The sequence below is a fragment of the Melampsora larici-populina genome (genome assembly GCF_000204055.1).
Source record: "Melampsora larici-populina 98AG31 unplaced genomic scaffold MELLAscaffold_56, whole genome shotgun sequence".
In the NCBI taxonomy this organism is placed as follows: domain Eukaryota; kingdom Fungi; phylum Basidiomycota; class Pucciniomycetes; order Pucciniales; family Melampsoraceae; genus Melampsora; species Melampsora laricis-populina.
In genome coordinates, this window is record NW_006768820.1 from 455,564 (window position 1) to 475,899 (window position 20,336).

Sequence of the window (20,336 nt, forward strand, 5' to 3'; positions counted from 1 at the left end):
TGAAAAATTGGAACGCGTGACCAAGAACTATTTCAGGATCTAATTGACATCAAAGTCAATTCAAGTTGAGGTTAGTGCTGAGAACAATCATCTATACATAGTTTCCAAAAGATAAATGAACGCAAACTTTCTAACTCTCGTTTTGAGATACTTCCGCAGTTGATGGAAGGACGATAAAAAAGAATGAAAAAGACCAATTTCTGAAATGAAGATGAATGCATTGAGATATTCGTTTTTGTTGAAAAATTGATATTTGATGCAAAGAGATAGAGACTGAGTAGGGAGGAAGCCAACACTGATCATACAAAATGATCATAACATGAACATCCTGAAGTGCGACACCCCCTACTTGTGTCACAAATCTATATCAACATACTGATACCTCAAGTCTTGATCAGTAATTCTGTTCTGAAAGCTGGTGGGACGCAAGTTCTATCAAGATTCAAAGTATGGCTCTGGGATCTGAAGCTAGAAGAGAAGTGTCTCAGGTTTGCAAGATCATTTCTTCCTGTATTCAAACGCGCTCCCTCTTGCTTCATGTTGTGGGGGCTTGTGGGGGAGTGTAGGCGCAAGCTTCGGAGAAAGTACGCGCCGGGGCGCGCCCCTGTTTTGGCTGGGGATGAGACAGGGCGCAAGCAGCGCAAAAAAATGGACAACATGTCAACTTCCTAATGATGTCTCATCACCCACATCTACATCCCTGGTAACATAAATCTTCCAATATAAACCACCTCTGCACAAATTTACCAGCAATAGAACAACAAAAATCAACCAAACAAAAAATAGATTTGTGGTTGTGGGACCTTTCAATCCAAGCTGTAGGTGCTTCCATGCACTGCCAACATTTTTACCTCGGATCTCACAATCCGAGGTATTCTCGGGTCTATGCCCTCGGACAGCTCTTGTCTGATGATTTGATCCGAGCCATTTCATGACGCATAAGATTGCCTCGGATTGAAACCTCGGACAGGATTTATCCGAGGATATGCATCCGATGATGCCTTGGATTTCTCAACCCGAGGCAAGTATGTTGGCAGTGATGACTGAAGAAGATGGTTTTAGGTAGTAAAAATAGCACATTGATGCATCTGAGATGATTTAGGGGGTATATAAGAGGGCTGAAAAAAGCTGAAGACCTTGTAGATCACCTGCTTGGGTTCATGAGCACGCTCTAGCACGCCTACCCCCATTCGGAGGAAAGAACTGTGCGCTCATATGTGCCCGCACCAGGTGCGTACTAGCGCACCAAAATTGTGCCTCCCCCACCACTTGAGGCTTGATGGAGAAAAGACAACACACATCATCTCAAACTGCCGGTAGTAAAGAAATTTGTGGCAGATCTCTGCCAAAAGTATCACTGAGGGATATTGTATAAAAGGGTTAAATTTGGATTAAAACATTTTTTCCATACTTCTTCTGTTGAAACCATGAGTGAGCTGTCATCACAGCCTCTCTATACATAGTGGGTAGTATCTCAAAGCGTGAAATGTTGGACCAGGCAAAAAAATTACATGTGTTCAAGTTTCCACATACATATAGGATTGGGATCACATCATTTGGGTGGATCAGTCCTGATCAGTCCCAACTTCAAATTCTGTTGAGATTTTGATCCATTCAAATTTCTTTAATTTTACATCAAGCCATGTAAGTTTTTCATCTTCTTTGCTTTCTTGTCTTTTGTATCCAATACTGACAGGATTAATACATGCAACAATTTGGTTTGAAGTGTTCCAATCTTCAGGAAGAAAAGGATTTGTTTGAAACAAATGGGCAAACCTGTCCTCTTGTGACCATCCATCAGTCTCTTTGCAAGACCAACAAGACAATGTTCAATCTATTGTCAGTCCACCTTTTTCTGGATCTCATTGATGAATTTTTCTTGATCTATTAATTGTTCAATGCATTTGATGGCTTGTAGAGAGGCCATGTCAGTCAAACCTGGTTCTAACCCTCTGACCAACACCGCCAACATATTTACCTCACATTTTCCAATCCAAGGTATTATCGGATTCCAAACCTTGGACAGAAGCTGTCCAAGGTTTTGATCCAAGGCAATTCTCAGCGCAAAAGATTACCTCGGCCAAAACCTTGTACAAGGTCTGTCTAAGGATTACCTCTGATGATGCCTTGGATTCCGCAACCCAAGGCATCTATGTAGGCAGTGCAACTATACAATTTGAATTGTGCTCAGAGCTTTGAAACTGATGCTGACTTTGATCAATCACTGTTTCCCCTTTTCCTTGTATCAAAATGTTGACTTCTTGCTGAAAGTTTTGTCCTCACTGATGGAGAAGGTTGCAAAGCACTGGTCAGCGTATCTTTTAATCATTTTTCCCAAAAATGCAACCAATGCTGAGTTTGATCAATAACTTTTGTTCCTTTTCCCTTATATTTTAATCAAATATATTGACTTATTGCTGTAATTTTTCTCCTTGCTGATGGATAAGGCTACAAAGCACCACAAATTGTATTGCTTATCTTTTGTTATCAAAAATTACATTGTATGATATAAATCTGTTGTGTTGTAAAAATGATGAAAAATAAAAAGCCCTTAAAACAACCCAGAGATGACAATTTCTGATAGCTTCCAATGTGAGGATTCCAAATCTGTGCTTGAATTCCAATTTGGATCAAAATTGTGGCACTGATAAGCTTTTTGCTCCAAATACCTGATTTCATGCCTTTAGAATGACCCTAGAGAGCTACAGGTAAATAATCTGTCCTAAAACCACCCAAAATGCCCATTCCAATACCCTGTGACACAGGAAAAACCCAAAAATTGGATATTCCAGTGCGGTTGGTAGCAACACTGAGCAAGCCACACAACTCTACACTAAATAGCATGTTTCACATTGTAGAACTTATAACCCAACAAGGGTTATACAGAGCATGAAGGGGATAATATACCAATAAGAGACTAGTAGATATTGAATTCTCATATTTCTCATTCCTAGCTACAATTGTAACCATCTCACCTTCTACTTTGAGCTCATGAAAGTCATTCCTTCTATCTGTCATTTCCCTTTTGAGTCTTGTTGCAATCCATCCCAATGCGGCAAATGATACTCACAACCTCATACATTTGATTAAACTATGTCTAGAAAGAACTACCATAGTCTTGTTTGTGTGATAATATTGTTTTCTCTTCACTCAAAATTTTGTCTCTCTTGTTTGTGTCACCTTACGACAGGTGCAGTTTCTTTCTGATCACTCCTTAATTAGTGACTCCAAGCTTTAGCGCTTCTATATATCACTAATGTATGACTCCTACCAGTCACATGCTGTTTCCTATTGCATTAGTAGAAGATGTCTGAAGACTTCCCATCTACAACAAGACAATCACAAAGGGGAACTGTGTTGAATTGAGTACTGATAAGTATCAAAAAAGAAAAGTATCTCAATTGACTTTCAAAGGACCAAAAAGCACAAGTTTCAAATGGAATAGCACAGTCTTAATTGACTCTCAACACTTATGGTGTTATTCCAATCTTACCAAAAGACTTTTCAATTCACAAAACTACAACACTCAAGTAAATTTCTCTGTAAAGGGCATATTCAAGTGACCAGGTATTATTAAACAAGTTTATAATGATAAACAGAATGATAATATTGTGAATGATAAAGACAAAAATGGGAGCAACAGCAGAAAATTCACCTATTTATAATTTATAACACCTACTAAAATGTTCAACAATTTCAAAAACCAACAAAAACCAACAAAAATCCCTCTGATGTAATCCTATGATGTAATTATTATTGATGCATGACATGTTTTAAGCTGTGAAATTGAACAATTGATGCTTACAAATGATGGAAAGATCTTCTTATGATGAATAAATGTGATTTTTTCCTAATACTCATAGCTGAAAACCATTTTTAGAATTACAACTTTTTTGTCAAGTTGTCCAATTTTGGATTACTATAGCTGCTCTGCTAGCTCTTAAGATTCTGATCATAAATTTGCCTCATGTGACCTACTTCTAATGTGTTATGGATAAGTTATTGAGTTGTAGAGATTGATACAATAAGCTTTTTGTCATGTAAATGTTGCTACATGTGTGTATGTAACCACAAGAAAACCTCCGTTACTATTGATTCAAAGGTTGTACATTGTGAGATGGAACACTTACGTCAATTGAGCTATCACCCATCACGAGGTGACAAGGTTTGACATATGTAGTCAGCTGAAAGCCTCCAATTTTGACAATTTTCACCCATTTTCACCTCTTTTAACATCTAATATTGATTTCTTCTACATCACAAGATCAAAGTTTATCAATCCATTCATAAGAGTAACTCTCAAAATCACTCTCATAACTCTTGGAATCCTTAAATCCCTCAATGACATCATTACATATGATTAAATCCTGCAGTACCCTTGTTTACCATCCTCAAATTTCCCTCTTTCTTGAATAACTTCACTGCTCTCTTATCAACCCTCATAATTAAAGTTGTTGATGACTAATGTGATCATGCTATTTCATAATAAAACCTTTTTTGAGCCTTCAGATCACTTAATAATAACCTAAAACCCATTTTCCATCTAATATACCTGTATTTTTGACTTTTTCATGCATTTCCTTATCTTTCTTCTTTCTGGTCATGATGTCATGGTTCAAATTGAATAACTCCAATTTAAATAATTGAATATTTCATAAGCATAATTTATAATCAAAGTGCAATGAAATAATAAAAAAATTGAAAAACACAACTTTTGCCTTAAACCTGCCAAATCAACTAATAATGCTATGATTTTTCAATTTTTCTTGATTAATCCTAGAGATTTAAGGTAACAAATTTGGTTCTGGAAATTTCCAGAAGTGTTTCCCTAGAACACCAGAAATTTTTTTGGGCGTGTTCTGAACTTATGGTATTCTGAAGCTTAGAATAACCAACACTGCATGTTTTCCAGAAGAGCACTGGAAAAAGATGTCTGGAAATTTCCAGAACAAACTTTGTATACCTTAATTGATCACCACACCATGCAAATTTGAAGGACCCATTATCTAAATGTGTTTTGTGTCTTGTGTGGTGGGGGGCTCTTGATATCAAGAGCATTTCAAGCTTCTGGCAAAAACAAAACATGTGCACTGTGTTAGGGCCCCAGCAATAATTGGATTTGGAATGGCCAAAGAACTGCTGATGTATCTCCTTGGCCATAGTTGTGTTATTTGAACCCAAATTGCTCATTTTGCTGAGCAAGTGGACACAGAAAAATTTGAAACATCAGGATTTAGTTGTGACAACAGAGATAAGGAGAATACTTCTGTTCTCAACAAGATTATCCTTGATGAGTACTTTGACCAAGAGTTTGGCCAGCCGTACACCTTGATTTTCCCATGCAACAAACTACAGAGTCAGATGGCAAAAAACATCCTTCCAAGAGGGATCAATGTAGTTGACTGTGGCTCCATGTCAATTACCTTTTGAGGTCCAGACATTATTTTGCATACAAAACTTGGATTTTGAGTTCTGTAAATGCAACAAATGTCAGTATAAGCAAGTCAAAAATTGAAAAAAAAAACATTAAACACACCTTCAGCTCATTGATTATTTGAATCTTAAGAGATAAATTGAGACATTTAGATTCTTGTGCTGCCCATTGCCTACCACAAAGTGTTGCGTTGGGTCCTAAATATCAAACACAAGCACACAACCAAGGATTTGTTGTAACCAAGTCAAGGATTGGCAGAGAAGCCGAATACACATGTGTTGATTGAAGGTGAGTTTGTCAAACTTACTCCCATTTGTTGAGGTAACCAATGTGTCAAGAGGACCACAAGGTTTTTTGTGTCAGATTCTTCTTGAGCAAGGACCTCAGCAACAGAGGGAGGAACATAGATTCATTCTGCTCAAGATTTGAGCCTCCTACCGTAGCAAACGGTTGACCAACTTATTTGGGTTGATCCGTCTTGGTGGGATTTGAGGTTACCTGGTGGATTGGTGTAGCTGAATTGTACTGGATGATCTTTATCCCTGGAACTGCATCACATGCAGGGGTATCTAAGGGCTTTTTAGATCTGTCCTGCAGAATTGGATGGGACAAAGAGATAGAAACAATTGAAATGAGGCAAGCTAAATAGCATAGTAGAAACAGTGATTGATTATGTTGGCTCACATTTTTGGGTCAATTATATATTGGTGTGTCAAAGCATTCCAGTAGAGACTTGTTCTTTTTGTTTTCTTTGAAATTGGTGTGTTTGTGTTTGCAAATGTGTTGGTTTTCTTCACCTGAGTCTGCTTGCAGCATCTTCTTGGTGACCTGTTTAGAAGAGGTTCCCTTCAAGAACTATGTCAGCCGTGGAAATTATGGTGAACCAGAATATTGGAAGTTGAGCAGTTACTTACTGTTGCATCTGTTTCAGTAACCTTGCTTCTACCCTTCTCTTATGCTTGCTCAACTTATCAATAGATTATACCAAACAAGGACAGTCTGAAGACTCATTCTTGCTGATAACTGCTTCATGAACTCTGTTTGAAGAAGGGTTTGGTGTTAGGTCAACTGAAATCCTTTGATGTCCATAAGGAGATGGCAATACCATTCCTGGATGGATGACTGGTTGACACATTCTATGAGGATAACTACTACTAGGGGTGGGTTGAACTTGAGGAGTCTGACCCAACAAAGAAACACTGATTTGAGACTGGCTAGTAGGTATGACAGGTAACTGAAATGATGATGTACTGGAACATCTGGGTGAAAATTCTACCAAATAGGTGCGGAACTGGGTTGATCATCTTAGTGATATTGTGGAAATTGTGGTCAATAAGAATGGGATGAGGCAGAATGGAGGAAACCTGAGAGGAAAGAGATCAAAAGTGGAATTGAAAGGGCAGATAATCAATCAGATTCAAAGTGATACTGATTGGTTGGGGAATGAGAATGATGGAAACATTTTGACTGACCTTCATCATTGATCTTGAGGAATCCCCCTGCATTGTTCATTTCCTGATTAGAGGTTGATTATTGTGATTGTGTCATAATCAGTGGCTGAATGGGGTGCTGGTTGGTGGATTAGGGTTATTGATTGAGGGATACAGAGCTGGATGGGTCATAGTTGGTTGGATTTAGTTCTCTGTATATACTTGTACACAACAAAGCTAAAGTATCTGTATTTGACACTATTGTGTGGCTTCTAAAAATAACTCAAGCTATCCAGATCTGTTAACTTAGTGGAGCAAAGCAAACCTATTACAGAAATTTGGGAGCATGAATATTCTGGTACCCTGTACACTATTGGATAGCAGGGTATGGCTGTAAGAATGTGAAACAGACTGAGACTTGACCCTCTTTATAAAAGGTGAGATGACCACATTAGCCTTTAGTGCTGACAAGCCAAAGAATAGCATGAGTTCTAAATTCAGCACAAATGTCTAAAAGGTGAGATGACCACACTAGCCTTTAGTTCTGACAAGGCGCAGGCTACAACAAATAATAGCACAATTTCTAAACTCAGCACAAACCTGGAAAATAGGTGAGGAGGATTCAAGAAAAGAAAAAGCTTTCAGAATCAATTTCCTTGATGACGGAAGAGATTTAAAGGTACAGCAACTATACTAACCTTTGAAAGGTGAGATGACTATGCTAGCCTTTAATGCTGACAAGACACAGGCCAAAACAAAGAGTAGCGCAAGTTCTAAACTTGGCACAAACCTGGAAACAGCTGAAGAGGATTCAAGAAAAAAAAGCTGAGAGGGAGAAATATGCAGAAGAATTAAAACAAGCAATAACAAAGTTATAAATTTTAGATGAGTTCGTGAATATGAAGAACAAGGAAAAATTGATAATGTAAGTCTTGCCTTTCAGAATCAATTTACTCAATGAGGAAAAAAATTCAGAACAGGAGGAGAGCAGGGTTTATATGGAAAAACATTGAGACACAATTTTGGCATGGACAACACACAAAAGAGCAGCATTGAAACACACTAACCCTAACACATCCAAATGTGGACAAAGCCTTCTCTTGATATCCTTCCTACTAAACTTCCTAACATCTTTCAACTTCATAATTGCATTTCTTATGACCAGATTTGTCTTCACAGTTGACACTGTGAACATCATTCAACTTCCCCAAGTTGGAAGAGGAAAATGATTAATAGTACAGTTTGTCATAAAAGGATCCAATACTGCACACCTGAGACATAACACCCACACTACATATGTGCAGCAAGCTAAGTAAATAGTTATCTATCATGTACATACAGGTCTGCTCAGTTTTTTGCCCATCAGAATAAATAAATCACATGTTATACCACATGTAACTTTTTTGACCTTGGAAAAATTGTCGCAAAAATTCACTACATATAATGCTGTAGCTGCTCAGGCAATATTACTGAAGCTGTTTCATAGTAACAGAAAGGGTGTTACATGCAGTTGAGTTGATGAGATCACACCAAAACACTGGGTGGGTGTATGTAGTCAATCTTTTGAATACTTTTGTCAATCTGAAAAAAGTTACAGCATGTATTACATATGAATAACTTATGCTGATGAGCAGATAACTGAGCAGAACTGTATGTACATGATAACCACCTATTCACTGAGCCTGTTGCACATATGTAGTGTGTGTGTTCTGGCTTAGGTGTGGAGTGATAGATCATTTTATGACAAATCATACTCCCAATCATTTTTTCCTGCCCACTTGGGGAAGCCGAATAATGTTTGCAGTGTGAGTAACCTCTCACACAATAATTTCTTATAATTTCTTGTACCTAAAACTCTTCACAACCCTTCCACTTTACCTGTCTACAGTATCTTATTGGTTTTAACTAATGTACAACATAAATTCTACTCCACCAATAGCTAAATTGTCATTGTGTTATTGCTATCTTTTGTGTTGCTTGATCAGCGTTGCTCCTACTCTTTTTTTTCTGTAGCACACACCTCCCAACAAAAACAGGTTGTGGGCGTGCAAAGGTGTTTTTTTCATTTTCCCGCGCCTAGGTGCCACTAGGCGCACCGGGCGTGTTAACTGCTGTGAGCTGAAATGCTGCTTTTTCATCAAATTTTATTCTATATTGGCATTGGTGGAGCTATTTACCACAGCACCTTTGCATTCAAAGGCAAGATAGATTAATAATTGTTGTCATCAGAGTCCTACTACTCTTGTTGACAACCCCAATATTGGTGATTGGACGTAGAACTCCTGAGCTTTGGTGTGACTTTCAAAAAGGCGTGCCAAGCCCATTTTTTCCAATTTCTTAAAGTCGGAAGCGCGCCACAGCAAAAAGGCGCACTGATGGTGCATTTTTTACGCCGTGCCACAACCTGACAACAACAACAATTCAATCATCCTTGCGTTTGCAAATGGAAATCATTTTGTCAGTCTAGAATCTGGCATGCAATCAGTCCCCTGCCAATGTATGCCAATGTATATGTTTGTTGTATGTCATACTTTGCTGTCCCATACAAGATGATTGTGGTGTTTGTTTTTAAATCAAACACTAAGTAACAATACAAGCAAGCGGAGTACTAAGTACAAACGAAGTACAAAAAATAACATAGGTATTTAGGCTAGTGACCCCTTCAAGCTGTGCTATAAACAAAAATTATATGGAAAGCATGCACCCCTGTTTGTGTGCCTTTTTTTTCAAAACAGGCTATGAACATCTTTGTAGCCCGGTGTCTGACCCCGTCAGGGGGCATTGGGTATTTTACACCGGGTTAGATTTAGTGGGATCCTTCTTTTCATTCTAGCTTCTTCAAATCTTGAAGAACCCATCAAAGTATACCAGGATTAAATTCAGCAAAGCTTATAGATATCAGAGGAGGCTTCTTAACACAGGAAACAAAGATGTATATTCTGCTGTGGGATGACAGATTACACAATGCAGTTTCTGAGCCAAAACACGCATATAATGCAAAAACAAGGCCAAAATAATTTATTTTGGCTCATCAACTGTGTTTAATACAATACAACAGGGTTTCCCATGGGAAAATCACCTCTTTCTTCCTGTGTAAGGCCAAACAGACTTTCAACCAATCACAATCTCTGTTCAAGACAATGATTGATCCAAATTTGTGGCCACTCTTTTGGTACAACAAGAGTGGTCAGGTATACAAGTCAGGTGGCCTAAGCACTTAAGTACTTAGGGTAGTACCTCTAGGTTGGACAAACAATGCAAGAACTCCAGATGTGTTCAAAAGCATGTACAGTTGTTTTCAAAAAGGATGAAATCAAGGCACTTCAAAAACTGAGAGGTGGATTTGCGCCACCTGTGAAAGGTGTCAAATATGCATACAAAAATGCTGCTCTCAAAGGTCAACCATGTCTGATCCAAAAATGACTGTGGCACAGTTGGTTGAGCGCGCCCCTGGGCTGTTACGCTTGGTCATACACCTCTTGAGGTGACTCTCTTTTTGAGTTTGAGCCGGACTGGCTTGCCTTTTTCTCATCACACATTTTGACAAGTTTTTGTTATTCAGTCTGCTTGTCTCATAAAACAAAACAATGAACTTGCTTAACTATCATTGTTTGCTTTGTATGATTCTTTTTGCTCTATCAGTACGTCAAGACAAAAATATTGGCATTTAAAAGAGGCACACCAAGTCAAACACAAGACCGCCAGCAACATACCATGCCATCTTACCACTGCGCCACCAAAGAATGAGGTAGCGTGGCTGGACAACTTATTCAATACTGTATAATGGTCAATCTGGCAGGTAAACTGGGTACCTTTCACAGGTGGCGCATGGTCCACCTCTCAACTTTTGAAACACCTCGATTTCATCCTTTTTGAAAACGACTGTAATTACTGAGAGACTCAGAGTTACTACTATCAGTGCGGCTAAACTTAGGAAAGTCCCACACTCACGCCTACTCACAAGGCGTTGAGCAAGGGACTTGTGCCAAACTCGCACAAACTCTTTACTCAGGGTTGGAGGCTTTTGCAGGAGAGCACCTCAAAAGGCCTCTACAGCCTTTTCCTTCAAGCATTGGATCTCTGGACCAAAGAAAAAGATTGTTTGCGGTTCTTTTCCGCACATTGTACATGTTTTTTTTTCCTGAGGAAGTTGCCCTCCTCCTTTCTTAAAATCATCTCAAAATTTCCAAGAATTTATATGTAGATGTAACATGTGTAAGTTGTATGTAGGTAGACTGCGGTGGAAAAAACATGACAAAACTTGATCACTGCCAAACAAATGTCCTTGACAAGCACGATGAGGAGCAATTGGACAAAGATATGAGGAGCAGTTGGACAAATCCAACAAGGTAAAGAGTCATACTACAGTCGCTACGTTCATCCGAGATCTCAGCTGCGGGCAAATGTAAAACTTGATGAATATCATCTAGTTCTGATAATCTGCAACACGTTGAATCATCCCAAGTGGTTCTCCAAATGCTTAATCACCTCAGTACTACTCAAAAATTATCAACAAATTGAACAGGACCTTCAATCTCATCTTGATGTTCTTTTCTTTGTTCTACATCCAAATTGACCATCTTTCAGTGAATTTCAGGTTTGATCGACTTCATTTGAATAGTCAGAATTTAATCCACTTCAATAGATGGTTTCAAGATGCTTTTGAATTTTCAGCATTTTGGATTTGTATTCTCAGTCATACTAATGGCCATGCTATTTTTCTAGAGCGCTCTATATTGCGTGTCAAAGACTCAACTTAGAAAGGGTCCTCTGCTCACAGCTGATTGTGAAGTCCAGCTGAGCTTGACTGAAAGTGAATTCTCGGACAAAACTGAAAAAACAAGAGTAGCTTAGCACTCGCAGCACTTATATGATAATTTTACATGTTAATTACACCTTGAAGTTTTTGGAAACTTTGAGATGATATTAAGGAAGGAGGGGAGCAACTTCCTCAAAAAAAAACATGTACAATGTGCGGAAAAGAACTGCGAACAATCTTTTTCTTTGGTCCAGAGATCCAATGTTTGAAGGAAAAGGCTGTAGAGGCCTTTTAAGGTGCTATCCTGCAAAAGCCTCCAACCCTGAGTAAGGAGTTTATGCGAGTTTGGCACAAGTCCCTCGCTCGACGCCTCGCGAGTAGGCGCAAGGACTTTGATAAGTTTACAGTGCGGCCTGCTTATTCCGTTATTTCTTCATGTATCAGAGTTGAATTAGGTAAAAGCCGATTTGAAACTACTCTTCCATTTCGAAATTTTTCCTCGAGCAGGTGGTGAAACCACGGTGGGTCGATCAATTATTGCAATGATTTTAGCCTCAAAACTCATTCTTGTAGATGGCTGGTTGTGACCTTGAAGCTTGAAGGAGGCGTGGGGAACATTGATTCCGTGCCCATCTTCTTTTGCGCGGTCGTCGTGTTGTAAGAAGACATAAACTTCATCCGCTTGTTGGTTGCTTAGATAATACCACTCTTGACCCTCTCTATACCTCCATGCCTGAAGTGCACTGTCGCCATTTTTCGGTTCAATGTCCATATTCAAAGCATCTTCTTTTACAAGTGAACCCCATTTGCAGATACCAAGATGGTTGTCTTCAACCTGGCGAATTGGCCTCCAGACATTTAGCATAACAACTTGAAGGTCTTGTCGGTCCCTCAATTTCTTTCCAAAGACATATTCCGCCGCTAAGCCGGCCTTCAAAAACGAATCCCGTATTTGTTTTTTCATGTGTTGAGCCCCTTTCGGCGACAAGTCAGAGTGAATTGTCACAACTGGTTTGATCGATTCCCGTGAAGTGTGATCTCTAAAAGCCGATGCATAAACCAACGCCTCTTTCGGTTTTATCCTACGGGGTCAAAATCAATGAGCCTTTTTTGTGTTCAGAGACAGTTTCTTCAAGGATTTCCGTACAAGTCTTTCACAAGTGCAAGTGAATCTGCTGCCAAGGCAGTTTGGTGCTGCTCAGATAATTCCACAAGATTTTCAATTCCAGCAACATGCCTTTTCGAAACGTAAGTAAATCCATCGGTTTCCAAATCCGGAGTTTCATCTATACTTCGGAGGTCTCGAAGAGGAACTTGGTAGGTTCTTGAATCAACCGCCAAGGCCTTGTTTGCTTCATCCCATTCATAACAATGAACTTCTCCTAAAGCTGTTCTCGGGCCTGATAAGCGACAAGGCAAATCAAAATTCGGCTTAGTTTTGACAACAATCAGCCAAAATTCTGGAAAGGCGAATGAACACAAACTTTTGAACCCTCGTCTCAAAACACTTCCGGGACCGCAGTTTATAAATGAGCGATAAAAGAGAAAGAAAAAGACCACTTTCTGGAATGACGATGAATACATCGAGCCGTTTCTTTTCATCAGAAAATTAATATTTGATGAAAATTAAATGAGATCGTGTAGGGAGGAATTCAACACTGATATTCAAGAGCGTTATGGGATGATAGTTTCCATCTTACATCATGAAGTGAGACACCCCACTTCTGTCATAAACCTAGTTATAGTGAGACCATTATGAATCGGCAACTCTATTACAAAAGCTTCGAGGATGCAAATCCTCGTGAAATACGGCTCTTAGATTCGAGGCTAGAAGAGAAGTGTCTCAGGTTCGTGAAACCATGTCTTCCTCATGAAATCGCGCTACGCTTGAGTGAAGGAAGCGAAAGACGAGGGTCACGGAAACATGATTACTCCGAGAAATAAAAAAAACAACTTCTTCAAGTCTACAACAATCCTATACGAGAAATTCAACATAAGTCGAAGCTCATAATCGTACTTTGTTGTCTTGTCTCACAGAGGCTGAAGATTCCAATTCATCAATCACTCCAGCTGTGTTTAATGAATCCAGCAAGATGTTGCGATAACACTATGACACTATTGACTACTTCAACTTGTAAATAGTTTCACTTTGTTTTTCAACGGATCTTACAGTGATAAAACACAAGTCCAATCCTCTTGCAGGGCTCTTTGAACCTTCGCGAGCTCGATGCCCTGGCGCGAGCTCGCGAGGAGGAAGTGGCTGACTGCGGGACTTATTTAAATTAGGTGATAAGCTCTGAGATGAGCTAGGTTCTGACTCCTGAGACGATATGAGTCAGGTAAATTCCTTCGGCCAGAAGTCTGACTTCCAGGAATACGTTTCAACACCCTCACAAAAATGTCGCACGAGAACCAGAGAGTCCTGATGATTTGTACATAAGTATATGGAGTGAAAAAATCAATTGATATTTATTGAGCTTCGCAAAAATTGAAGCTAGCTACTGATTGCCTTCTAATTTTGGAACAGCCATCAACACGTCATATTCGGAGCTTATGGTCTCAAACGATTCCATTGCCAATGTGGTTGTATATTACGGGCTGCCCGGCCGCCCGTGTAATTCTAGTAATTCTAGCTCATCCCAGCTGAACCGGTTTGCAAATGCTGTCATGTGATTGCTTAACCTTGAAATTCTTCCTTCAGGCGGTGATGGATCAATAAGGGCGATGATCTTAGCCTCAAAACTCACTCTTGTAGATGGCTTGTCGTGACCTTGAAGCTTGAAGGAAGCATGGGGAACATTGATTCCGTGTCCATCTTCTTTTGCGCGGTCGTCATGTTGCAAGAAGACATAGACTTCATGAGGTTGCTGATTTTTCAAGTAATACCATTCTTGTCCCTCTCTGTACTTCCATGGCTGTAGTGTATTTCCAACATGTGTTGGTATGATGTTTGATTTCAAAGCATCTTCTTCCAAAAGTGAACCCCATTTGCAAATACCTAGATGATTGTCTTCAACTGCATGGATTGGCCTCCAGACATTCAGCATAATAACATCTTGACCTGTCTCCAAGTACTTTCCAAATCCAACCTCGCTTGGATCCGTTGACTTCAAGAATAGATTCTGTGCCGAATTTTTCATGTATGTAGCCCCGGCCGGTGACATGTCAGAGTGAATTACTGCAACTGGTCCTCTCGATGCCCATGAGGTCTGACTGTGATCTCTAAAAGTAGCTCCGTAGACGAATGCCGACGTGACTCCCGTCCTAAGCATTCAATATCGATGAGTCCCTTTTTGGTGTGTTCAGAGACGAATTCAAAGAATGCTTCCTTACAACTGTTTTACAAGTTTTACGGAATCTACTTCCAAGGCCAGTTGGTGTTCTTCAGACAATTCTACCAATCTCTCGATTCCTGGAACATGCCTTCCGGCAACGTAAGTAAATCCATCGGATTTCAAATCCGGCCTCTCGTTCATAGTTCGAAGGTCACGAAGAGGAACTTGATAGAGCTGTGAGCCATCAACTCGATAGGAATTGGTGGATTCATCCGCTAAATAACAACGAACGTTTCCTAAAGCTGTTTCTGGACCTAATAGACAGAAAAGTGAATCCAAGTTCCGGTCAGTATTGAGAGATTTTTGGACACATGCACACATACGTTCTAACCCTCGTTTTATGATATCTTTGCAATTTATAGAAGAATGATAAAGGAGAATGCAAAATATCAGGGTTTGAAACAAGGATGGATACATTTAGATGATTGTTTTTGTTGAGGAAATTATTTTTTGACAAAAAAACAAGTCATGATCAATTTTTCACCAAATATCCATCAAAGCTATACATAGGATAATAGCATCATGAAATGAAACTTCCCCTGAGCTTCTGTCACAAAATCATACTGAGACATCAATTCTCAGTCGGTAATTCTATTTTGAAAGCTGCGAGAATGTAAGATCTGTTTGGTGAAGTTCGGCTCTGAGATTTGGCACTAGAAGAGAAGTGCCTGGTCTGATCCGCATAATTGTTTCTTCCTGAACAAAATCGCGCTTCGCCTGGATGGAGAAATGTGAAGAGAAATGTGACGCAAGGTGATGATGATGCTGAAAAAGAAGAGCAATCAATCAAGCACATTTGCTACCCATCTCACAAGTGCTGACAAGTCGAATTGACCACCAGTCACATTTTGACAATCTCCAACATAATGACATGAGCTTATAATAAAATTATGCACTCGTTTGCATTTGAAACTCTCTTCATTAATCATTTACCTATGTCAAGCTCTGATTCGAGCTGGATTATGTGAATCCCACAGGTGAACATCAGAAGTCAAAAAATACATATTGGTCATCCTTTTCGCAAATCCAAAAAAAATCTACGTCTAATTTTCTGTTTTATTACCACGTTTTTTTGCCCACTAATCGTTATCTTATACAGCCTGGTAGTTCAGATATTCATCCATGAAGCCATCTCTCAGGAATGACCTTCAAAATCTTGATGTATATAACGATATTGCATAACAAAAGAATGCAGTGTGTATCAAGCATGAAAGAATGGATAAATTGTATATCTAAGTAAGTTGCCACTCAGGGATTACATTCATACCACATGACCTCAAAAGATTGGTATGTCTATGCGTGAATTGGAATTGAAAATCAGTCTAATCAACAAAAACCCATATGAAAATTGCATTGGCTGTAAGATTGTAGAAATCTGTACAGAACTCACAAGTCCAAGGCTAAAGATGATTGTAAAATGGCATATTAAAAAGAGACAAAGAAATATTTATGATGAGATGATGAATATAGCTTGGATGACCTGGTTTCAACCAATTTTCAAAACTGTAAAGTTTCTTGATAAACTCTCTTTTATCAAAGCGTACCAAGTTAGTCTCTACTGGCTTGATTACCCATATCGGTCCCTCCTTATTTTCGAAAAAAGTGCATTTTAGCATAATTGCATATAACACTAAATATACTGTACAACAGATATGACTAGTAATCCTTAGAAGCAACTGCCATCCGTTCAAAGAAAAGTGAGTTGTTGACTACAGAACACATGCAAAGTTCTTTCTTCTTGAGATATTACTTTTTTGAATGTGTCATAAACAAATATCCACCATGTTGAAAGGTTAAAAAAATATTGACTGGATACTCAGAGAAAGTTTTGTGATACATTCATGATATAGGAGTAATTGTGCAGGTTGTCTTGGAGCCCATTATAGCCCAAATGACTTGAAGGCCTTTGAACCCTAGCAGGATTGAACAAATTCATAACTTAACACTTTTGATTGAGATTGTCTTGGAGGACTGTTTGTTCATGACATAGCATGAAGTCTTCCAGCCCCAAGAGGGATTGAGCAACTTGCAAAATTGTCTTGCAGGCCTGTTGGTCAATGGTGTAGTGTGGAGTCCTCCACACCCTAGAGGGATTCAACAACTTGTTGGGTGAAATCTGAGAGGGTAAATCACAATGCATCCTAAGTGAACATTTCACTTGCTTTGTGGCCACTTTCTTTGGTTAGTCTGGGTCCTAGTAAGAATTATTGTGTAAAGTACACTTGGTTTTAAGAGTAAATTTTGCAAGAAATGCAAAAACTTGAGGGGTGTCAAGCATTTTGTTAGTGTTATTCCAGTTTGCTTTTGTACCTTCTTCATTGACACATGATCTCATTTGTTTTTGTGCTTTTGAGTAGTATCTGCAATAAAGCAAGAAATTGTTAGTGTTTTCAATTAATCCACAGTGTTTAAAATTACATGACAGAGATTTTGTTAGATTTCTATTTGCTAGGTGATTGTCAAGTGTTCTGATCCCTGCTTGCAATTGTAAGATGGCCACTGCACTGCCTTCTCAATTTTGGCAAATCCTTTTGCAATGAGCTTGGGGTTTGTTGAAAAAGATTTGGTACCTGGCTCAAAAGGGAAGGACCTAAGATTCAAATTGTCTTTTATGCATTTTTTCAGACTTCCTAAACTTGTTTGTAAAATCATTGTTGAGTATTGTTCTTTTGCTGCATTTCCTGATATCTAATTGGCAAGTTCATTCAGTTCTATACCCTTGTTCCCTGGCATCAAGGTATGTTTGTGTTTTCCAGCAGTTTCCAAAGTTGGGTATGTATCTAAATTTGGATGTGTTGACCTGTAATTGCTTTGGGTATACTGTGAATCAGTTGTAATACACTTTCATTATCACTGAAAATGGCAAGGTTATTAGGCATTGGTCTGGTTTGTTTTAAAACATAATCTGCTAATTTGTCTGCTAGCTGTGAGTCGTCAGCAACTGTTTGGCTGACTCTTCAATAAAAGATGAAGTGCAGACAACAATAAAGTCTTCACTTGGTACACTCTTGTGAAGACTACAGTTAGTTGTCCTCTGATAAGAGGATTTGGTGCCAGTGAGATGGCTGAGCTGTCCTTCTTGGATCTGGCTCTGAGCTCTGGTTCTTACAACTCTGGAGCCTTCAGTACTTTATACTCTGAAGGATCAGAGATACCGCAGGGGTACTTTATACTCTGTAATAGAGGAACCCAGTTATAAATTCCAAACTTGACCCTGTAGCCACTGCTCCCACTAGTTAAGGACACCACTTGAGGTTCTATAATGACCTGAACAATAAATAACTAAGAAGATCAAGCTACAAAAGTATCACTTTACTCAATATTCTTGGTGAAGAATCAAGTAAGTTGTGACACCCCTGTGCCAGTAACACACCACACCACAGCAGGCATGTTTTTTGGTGTGTTGCTCCGCAACACACAACAACACCCAGCAGTAGACGCTGTGTTGCAGTAAGTACAGCAACAACCAAAGGTAAGCTTGGGTTGCACTGTGCCATGACTGCTGTGCAATGCAACAGGCACAACAGTGCCAAAAAACACTAAATTTACATTTTTTGGGGCAGTGAGACAACAAATGTTGTTGTGGCCAAAAAAACTATTGATTTGATGCATCTTGTTGCGCTGCGGGTCAGGCCGCAACCTTGAAGGCTTGGGCAAACCTACTAGATTTTCACCAGGAACAAACTCAAAAGTGGTAGACCTGATTTGGTTTAGCTGGAATTTATTAGAAAAGATTATGAGCTGAAGGGTACTGAAAGACAATGTGGCATCACTAGCCCAGCTTCTGGTAGCTTCTTTCCTAAACCTCACTCTTACCCCACCCATCTCTTTCCATGTGTCACTGAAACTAACCAAGATTGATGTTTTGCTTTTCTATAGTAAAATTCAAACAAAACTAGCTCTCAACCCACCAGTATACCTGACAAACAAAATGATAAAAAATTTACTATCAAACATTTCATGTATCATTCCTTAAGTAGGCTCAAGTACAATGCAAAACAGTAAAGAACAACCTTTGAAAACACAAGTCCTGGTGGGATAAAGAAAAGCATGATCCAATCCTCAAGAACTATTATAGAGCCAGAAGGTGGATGATTTGAACACCTACCTCAAGCACACATGTGTTTTGACAAGTGGTAAAATTTTTTCAAAGCCCAAGTCCTCCAAACAAAAGTCTCCCATTCACAAACAATCCTAGCCAGTAGCTAACTTTCAAAGCATACAAGTACACCAAACCAACATCCTCAGATGAAGTTGCACCACTAATCAATTCAGACAGTTCCACTTCAACCAAAATTACCAAACCACCAAAAGGAACACACCAATACCCAAAGCTCAAAACCAAGGAAATCAATGCTAAATATACCTGCCATAGAAGATGACCTATGCAACCTATTTGATGCTTCTTTTGAATTAGGTCACTTCCCAGACAACTGGAGGAAGGCAATAGCAAGTATCATCAGCAGTAGAGCCAGAAAACACTCCTATTCCAATCCAAATGCCTACAGACCCATTTGCTTACAACTTTGCCCCTTGGTGAGATGAGGTTGAAATCTTGAGAGCCTAGCGGAGCCATTAGTTTCTTGGCTTGCAAGTATGTTTTTGAGTAGGAAGGAGGGTTCAAGTAGTTATGGTGTTGGATTACAAAATCCAAGGTAAATATGTTGGCGGTGACAGTTCTTGGACAGCAAGTATTGTAAATTCCATTGTGGCGAGTGCTTGGGTGATAGAGATAATTACAACAATTGATCAAAAATGTTGAAGTTGTTTAAAGGCTGGTTGATGAGTGATTCTTTGTCAGGTATAGAGGTGCTGTCTTGGAAATCAATGATTGGTGGTAAGGGGTGGCTGTTGGGTGTTTGAATGTTTGTATTATGACTCATTTTCAGCATCTCCTTGAAGAGTTATTCAAAATCTTGTTTTGCAGAGTGGGCAATGAAGGCTTTTGAGACAGTGGGTGTATTTTGGTAGGAACCTATCTATGTTATCCTTTGATCTTTATCTGTCAAAACTGACATATCACGCACAATTTTGGTCAACTTCATTGTTGGCACAGACTTTAGTGTTATGAGGGTCACCACAATTAGAGCAGTGAACAATGTTTTTGCATGCAGAGTGTGTATGATAAAGATCTAGACAGTTAAAAACACATTGTTGGTCCTTGTTCATAGTGTTTGCCGTTTATTCTATTATAATCAATGTAGAGTCCTCCTTCTTCAAGCTTGTATGATAATTCTTTATCTAGTATGTTCATAATGATAGTACTATGCATCTTTTTCGTGTCCTTTGGGTTTCTAATCCATTTTGCAGAGTGAAGAACTTTACGTGGAATATCATTTTGTTGACTGATTTTGTCAAGGAATTCAGATTTCTCTACT

At 39.1% G+C, this 20,336-nt stretch overlaps 2 protein-coding genes across 2 annotated transcripts; both read right to left on the bottom strand.

Moving 5' to 3' along the window:
• Positions 1-12,074: 12,074 nt before the first annotated feature.
• MELLADRAFT_67671 (uncharacterized protein) lies at positions 12,075-12,587 on the bottom strand (the record flags this gene model as incomplete). The annotated part of the gene is made up of 1 exon (XM_007416036.1): positions 12,075-12,587. The coding sequence occupies one exon, from the start codon at positions 12,585-12,587 to the stop codon at positions 12,075-12,077; it is 513 nt and encodes a 170-aa protein (XP_007416098.1).
• A 1,627-nt stretch (positions 12,588-14,214) lies between these two features.
• On the bottom strand, positions 14,215-15,099 carry MELLADRAFT_93125 (uncharacterized protein; the record flags this gene model as incomplete). Its single annotated transcript, XM_007416035.1, has 2 exons — positions 14,215-14,887; positions 14,957-15,099. 2 exons carry the CDS (start codon positions 15,097-15,099, stop codon positions 14,215-14,217), a joined length of 816 nt encoding a protein of 271 aa, XP_007416097.1.
• Positions 15,100-20,336: the final 5,237 nt, after the last annotated feature.